Source organism: Stomoxys calcitrans, chromosome 4 (genome assembly GCF_963082655.1).
Source record: "Stomoxys calcitrans chromosome 4, idStoCalc2.1, whole genome shotgun sequence".
Lineage (NCBI taxonomy): Eukaryota > Metazoa > Arthropoda > Insecta > Diptera > Muscidae > Stomoxys > Stomoxys calcitrans.
In genome coordinates, this window is record NC_081555.1 from 3698967 (window position 1) to 3706846 (window position 7880).

The window sequence follows — 7880 nt, forward strand, 5'->3', positions numbered from 1 at the left end:
TAAGCGTCAACATCGATGGCTTGTATAAGGTGTGAGCTTGCCATTCGCTGCATGTCTACCATGTGTAGTTATTTTTAAGGTGGCTTGCTGCTGTTCTCTGGGTCGCATCCCCAATGTTGGACTTCGTTGTCCTGGATAGATAGTTATTTTCATTGCACTGCACTATATAGTAATAAAATAAAACACAGCCTATATTGCCTATGTTAACAAGGTGCAAAATTCTCAAGACCCCGTAGGTCCTTTCCGAGACCAATTTTTAGGCATGTTAATGCAAATTCGTAATCCACTCGACAATACCTTTCATTTGATACCCAGATTGCCTAGGTTGGTCCACTCCCCCCAAGAGTTTTTTTTGGCCTCTCGGTGGCCCAGGAGCCTTTGCCCCAAAAACGGACCACTGATTCGAGTTTCTGTGGTCATCCCACATCTACGCATCAAATTTTAGCGAAATCGAAGGAAGGTGCGTCCTATAAAATGCAGTTTTGCCCAGAAAACAATTCCTTTAATTTTCTCTCTCTCTCTCTCTCCCACGCGATATCATCTCCTGTTACGAGCGAAGATGACATTTCAATTTGAAGCTTTCAATTGATATTGTTTTTTTTTTTGCGGTTCAGTTGTGAAAAGATAATTGATCATTTAACTTGTGACTAACGTGCGTGTGGATTAATTGATACCTATTATTAAATGTATAGTAACGATGAAAACAGTGCATTTTAAGGATTCCTCGATATTCATCAAAATGGCGGAACTGAAGGTAAGCAAATTTTCTTTTCTAGTGTCACAAGTTAAAATATTTATGGAAACATTGTATACACAATTAATAAAGTGTACAATGTACCTAGGTAGGTAACTGTACAATGTTTCGTTACAATTTGTAAAAGTAGTAGTAAAAACAATTGAGTTTTTTAACACAAATATTCATGTGGCGCTTCTGACGTCACGAAACGAGCAGGTTTTTTTTCTTTTGTTGCTGTAGCCTTAGGTTTGAGGAAGCGAGTACAATCCTAAGTAGAGTCGAGTGGAGTGCGGATCTTCCTTTTCAAGGCAGATTATTTCAGTAAATGCATTAGCACAACTTTGTCGTGTAGCACATTTGTTGATAATTTGACAAATTGCTCTTAACCTCAATTTGTGAAGTCCGTTTGAGGTTGTGTGTGTTGCACCAAAATGTCTTTTCATTCATAACTAGATAGGATTTCGTTGAATGTTTAAAGATTGCAGAAATTGGTGGTGTGCGTCCTGCGTGCTCTGGTAGTAAGTTGATAACGACTCTCCGGACAGGTGATGTTGTTGTTGTAGCCACATTTATATGTGCAGATGGCGATCCTCGTTGAGTTTCATAGGTAAGCAAGACTGTTCCGGTTCAAATGGCTGAATACCGCGAGAACGTTATGGCCACTGGTTGTACATATCATATGCGTTATAATTCACCTTATCATACCAATAACGCCGTTTGCTTAGCTGAGAGCTCGGCTACTAAAGGAAAACTGTAAGCACCACATAGGCTGGACATTGATGTCCGATCTGTGTGGTGTTCATTGCTGTCACGAGAAGCTTAACTGCGTGCTATCGGCCGCGTCCACAGGTTGCCGATAATGGAATGCTCCAAACGGAGTAGCTGCAGCGGCAGTCGCGGACAATTAGCGGTATCGAGCTGAGTCTCAGTGAGAGGGCGGGTGGCACCGGTCTTGCTTAAATAGTGAGTACCAATGATGCTCGATACAAGGCGAGTTTTTGGCGCCTTCAAATAGCCAATGGCCAGCTTGCTCCCGCGGCGATCGGTCCTTCGGACCGGAACGAGATTACTCACACAGAAGCTTGACGTGATCGCTTCCCCCACATGAAAATGTGGCTACAACAACAAGAACAACCTCAAAAGTGTTGCCAGCTCTAGGAGGCGATAACCATCGCTGAACATGTTTTTCTGGTGTTCTCGCCGAGTTTTGAATCCAGGCGTTCGGCCTCAAAGGCGTACTGCCAATCTCTACGTTAAAAAAAAAACAATAGATCCTTATAAATATAAAATAATAAAAAAATGTTTGTCAATTGTGCTCGTCCCTGTTAAGCTTTGCAATCGATTTGGAATAAAACTTTTTCAGCATGTGGTCATACACTAGGCTTCCAATATTAGAGTTGTTTTTCTTTAGCCTTGTCTTTTTCGCTATGTGGACTAATAAATGACCAACGAAAGACGGTAACTATACATATATAGAAGTCTTTTGATCTTCAGATTTTAACTTGTAAGTCATTAAAAGGTCCTCTGTCATCATGTTTAAACTTAAAGGATTCCTGTATTGATACAGCCCTTTATTCATTTATCTTTATCGTTAGAATTCTGTAACATCAATTGTGTTTTGCGCCCTACTTAACAATCTACACAAATATGAAGTAGGCATTACAAAGAATATGGGTGGTAGCTCCTATGTTAAGTAATCATGGGCAATCTGAAAGTCAAATAATTCCTGAATGACTTAAATTAAGGACTTTATATACACTCAATTCCCCTTCACATTTTAAATATCCCTTTTAAGCAAATAATACAAAATATATACATAAAGCCCCTTAAAGGACATTTGGATTGACAAAGGCATCACTTCCTTTTATTACATTTTCATTGAGTCTCTTTTAGTTACAATATTTGAAATACTCAAATAATGATTTCTACATACAATTTATAAAAAATGTTTTTTTTTTACATTTAGAAAATTCATTTTATTTTAAAAGGGAGAAATTATCCTAAAATTATGTATATCATTATCACTAAGCCAGTACCATTTGAAGCCCTCTTTTTACATACTATGTTTCCATTTTCTGCATTTTTGCTGCTTTTTTCGATGTAGTTGCTGCCTCTTCGTCCACTACTTCTACCCGAATGCGTTTACCAGCTTTGACTTCATCTTTTGATGGCTGAGTTTCCATATGACGTTTCTTAGGTTTTTGATAATTACCATGACCAGCGGCACGTTCAGATTCTTCTATCGAGTAAGGCTCAACTTCCAAAGCCTTTAGACGACGTTTGTGGACCTTAGTACGAAAGTGTGCTTGCATGGCAACATCATCGATAAAGTACTTGGCACAGTGAACGCAATAGAATTGGGCAAAACCTGGCTTTTCCAAATCTACAGGTTGATTGATCAATTGTGCCGACTGAGTTTGTATGTCTTGATCGATTTGGTCCAGATCTCGGGTGCGATTACGCACACGCCATCTTCGCTGAAGATGAGTATCGCCATAGTGCATTTTCTTACGTTTCTGTACCATACCCATGATGAAGTTTTGTTTTGGTACTCTCTTCTGAAGAAAAAAAAATGTATGGAATATAAGCGTAACACGTGTTTTTGTTGTAAACAAGAAAAATAGGTGTTTGCGGCAGGCCTTTGTTGGGATTCCTCTCGTGTTTCAATAATTTTCCAAAAGTGATTTATTGAGATCCTATTCCTTCAACAAAGCGGTACTTATTAAATTAACAAATACGCAATATCTTCGTTTAATCTTTTTTGTTTGCTATTTAATGCACAGATTTCATTTAATGTGGCAGCTGTCAATTCTTTTCTAGTCAGCTAGTGCCTTCACTATCGATTATAATCGATTTAAATTTTATTTAATCGATTTTTGTTGCAGATGTTTGATAATTCACGGTGGACTCGAGGCATTTATTCGATTGTTGGTATTTTGAATATTGATTTGCGCATCTTTATTCTGATTGTGAACTGCTTTTTAGTATTGCAAAGCAAAAGTTCTAAAACTTTTATGCATGCAATTATAGATGCATATCCGTATTCACAAAGTAAATAGTAGTCTTATTTGACAGATTTCCTTTACAGAATTGTCAAAAAAAACCTACTATGAAGCGGTTTTAAGTTTTAGTAAATACCGGTGTCAGGCTTTGAAATTAACCCGTATTCTACCCAGAACATTTATCTATTTCCCAAAAACAAATGTTCTATTCACAATTTCATATATTAAAAGGTTCATGTCTTTGCTTTACAAAACAAGGAATATGCGCCACCTACCGGGAACTAGCACACAGAATACACATTATATTGCTCCATAAAATATGCTATAGTTACTACTAAATTCGCGTTTATCTCTTTGTGACTTGACACTAAGAATTTTGTTGGTCAAAGAGCTTACGGCTTTATTATTCCCACCGCCAAGTATGGGGGTATATTTATTTTGGCATCCGTTTGTAACACATAGAAATATCCATTTCCTAGCCTCTAAAGTATATATATTCTTGATTGTTGTTAAAATCGAAGATGGTCTAGCCATCTCCTTCTGTCTGTTTAAATCACAATACAGTCTTTAAAAAAAAGATCCTGAGCTGTAAATTTCCACAGTTTTTTTTGTCTATAGGTTAAGTTCAATGATGGCTTATACCAGACTATATTCTGATGTAGCTCCAATATAGACCGATATCCCTACTTAAGATCTAGAGCCCAAAAAAGTGCGTTTATTATCCACTTCCGCTGAAATTTGCCACAATAAGTTATGTTAGGCCCCTCGATGTTCGTACCGAATATGGTCTAGATCGGGATATATTTGGATATAGCTGCCATATATACCAATCTCCTGATTGAAGTTTGTGGAACCATAAAACGGCCTTAACTAAGGCCTCCCAATATCCAACTCAAATGTGGTTCAGATCGCTCTATATGCAGATATAGGTGGCATATAGAGCGATCTGCCGATTAAGGGTATTGAGCACATAAAAGCTGCTTTTAAAACCCGATTTCTCTGGAACTTGAAACAGTCAGTTATTTTAAGCATTCCTTTATCACACTTAAATATGGAACAGATTGGACTATACTTAGAAATAGCTGTCACATAGACCGATCTTCCAATTTAATGTTTTAATCCCATAAAAAACAGATTTGTTGCCCGTCTTCGCTGAAACTGTGACTTGGATAAGAGTTCTCGAGACCTGAATGAAATATGAGCCATACCAGCCTCCATTTGCATATTATTATGGATATGGTAGTGGAGTTTTTATAAGAGAGGATGTTTAATTTATCCATGGTGGTGGTTATCCAAAGTTCGGCACTGCCGAACTTTAATTTTTTTTTTTCTTATGGACGTTTGTTAAATATTTAATTTCATAGTAAACTGTCAAAGTTCAATATCTATGGAAAATTTTGTCAAAATTTCTCTTCTATAGGACATTCTCCCAAAATTTAATTTTTATAAGGAAATAGCCGAAATAGGCCCGCTCCGCTGTGCCTTCTTTTACATTACAGTGAATAAAACTATTCTTTGAGTATTTATTTTCGACAATTAAAGAGCTTTTAGTGAATTACCATGCTATGAAAATGGCATGTGTATATCGCTTGACTAACAGTATAACTATTAAATGGCTTTATTTGAATCCCATATTATCTTTATTGGTTTATGATTTTGGATTTGGATGTTAGATGTACTCCACTTAAAAAAAAAAAAATTTTTTTGGGCCCGTTACTCTTATGGGGATTTTGTGAGTGGAAAGGCCCCCCGGGTTGTGGGTTGTGGGATAGGGGGTGGTAATATGTGTGTACGATTTAGGGGTGCTTTTGAGGATGGGGTGGTCCCCCAGACACTTAGCCCTGAAAAACTATCTGCCTCGTGGTCTACATCCCATTGGTTTATGGGATGAGGCGTTCCCCAAACACTTGATCCCATATTTGGATATCAGATTCGTATTCTACTCCCATGTTCCTTTTATTTGAGCGCCATATTGCCATGTCTACTAAATAAGTCCTCTTTGTGGGTATTTTGGTGGTGGACACAAAGATAATTGGTCCTGAAAGTTGGTTTCAATTTCATGTTCTTCTTCCCAATACCTTTCTTTTGATCCTCATATTGCCATGGTCGGGGAATATGTATGATTTAGGGCACTTACCCCTAAAAAAATATTAGCATCGTGTTCTACTCTCATATATAATTTGTTTGAACCCCATATTCCCATTGGTTTAAGGGGAGAATATGGAATGAGGCGTCCCCAAACACTTGGACCCAAAATATTAAATCAAATGTTATGTGTGGTTGGGGGAGGGGCGGCCCTATAGACACTTTTTACTGAATGTTGATATCAGATTCGTGCTCTTCTCCCAAAGAACTTTCATTGAGCCCTATGTTGCTATGATCGGTGAATTTGTCCTCTTTGGTGGAGGGCGCTCCAAAACTCCTGATTCCACATTTGGATATCAGATGGGGGAGGGGCACCCCAAAACACCTGATTCCACATTTTAATATCAGATTCGCCAAGGTCAGTAAATAAGTCCTGTTTGGGGGGTGTTTTGAGGAAGGGGAGGAACACCAGAATGTTAGTCCCCGAAAGTGGATATCAACTTCGTGCTCTACTCCCAAATATCTTTCATTTGAGACCCATATTGCAATGGTCGGTAAATATGCCCGATTTAGGCGTGTTTTGGGGGTGGGGCGGCCCCCCAAAAACTTGACACCATATTTGAATATCAGATTCGTTTTTCACTCTCATATACCTTTTATTTGAGTCCTATATTATTGTAATGGTCTATAAATATATTTGGTAGTTTGTAGGGGTCGGGCGGCCTCACTAGGCACCCCATCCGAAATTTGGATACCAAATTTTTGGTTTTGGTTACTAAAAGAGAGCATACAAAATTTCGCTTAAATCGCACCATCTATCTCCGAGATCTCGAGACCCCCCCCCTCCCTCCCCCCTTCAGATATCAAAAGATGGGGTACCCTATTTTCACCACGGGATCATTATGCCGTTTTGGAGTCTATACGGAACAGACAAACAAACAAACCAACAAACAAACACAAATTGATTTTTATATATAAGACTAGCCGAACCGGGCCCACTCCGCTGCACCTTCTTCAACTCTCTAATATCTTATTAGGGTGGTTTCGCCCTGAATGCGGATATCGAATTCGTACCATTGTAGCCTATTATGACGCTAAACACGTCCGAATCCTGGCGAGAACATCGGACAAAGCGGTGTTTATCCCCTCTTAATGTTTGCGACATTTGCGAAGTACAATGCCATGCATTGTTATTTAAAAAATTTTCCCCAAAGAGGTGTCACACTGCGGGACGCCGTTTGGACTCGGCTATAAAAAAACGGCCCTTATCATTGAGTTTAAACTTGAATCGGAAAGCACTCATTGATGTGTGAGAATTTGCCCCTTTCCGATTCCTGGTGGCAATGCTCTTCCTTAGGGTAATGTTCACATTAGGGGAGGGATGGCACCTCTGACATTTCGACTCAAATATGGATATCAAATTCGTGCTGCACTTCCAAATCTCTTTAATTTCAGCCCCATATTGCCTTGGCCGGTAAATATGAACCGTTTGGAGGGTGTTTTTGGGACTGGGGCGGCCACCGGCACTTTGTACTAAAAATAGATATCAAACTCGTTCTTTATTCCCAACGGAAATAAAGTTCAGTTTAGGGGGTGCTTTAGGCCGTACCCAAAAACACTCGGCACTAAAATTGGATATCAAATTTCGTTTTCTACTCTCAAATACCTTTGAGTCCCATATTGCCATAATGGGTCAAAAACGCCACCTAGACTTGAAAGTAAATTTTAATGTCATATTCGTGATCTTGTATCCGCTGGTTACTTGGATCCAAATTTTAATACCATATTCATGTTCAGGTCTCCAATACCTTTCATTTGATACCCTTATTGTGTCCATCGGACCACTTTCGGATATGGGTTGCGTTTTTGGGGTAAGGGGGAGGGTCCGCCTCTCCCCGATAACTAAAAATTATATTTCCTATGTTTTCTTCGAGACAAACGTATAAAATCTATGAAAATTTTAAGAAAATCGGTTCAGCCAAATATCATATAGTCATATGGGTTAATGGCGTTTTTGAGGGGTGGCGTTACCCCCTATACTTCGATCTGATTTCGTA

The 7880-nt window shown here is 38.8% G+C and overlaps 1 protein-coding gene across 1 annotated transcript; it reads right to left on the reverse strand.

Moving 5' to 3' along the window:
* Positions 1-2549: 2549 nt before the first annotated feature.
* Positions 2550-3560, reverse strand: LOC106092887 (zinc finger protein 593 homolog). Its single transcript, XM_013259839.2, has one exon. The coding sequence runs from the start codon at positions 3265-3267 to the stop codon at positions 2797-2799; it is 471 nt and encodes a 156-aa protein (XP_013115293.1). The 5' UTR covers positions 3268-3560; the 3' UTR covers positions 2550-2796.
* Positions 3561-7880: the final 4320 nt, after the last annotated feature.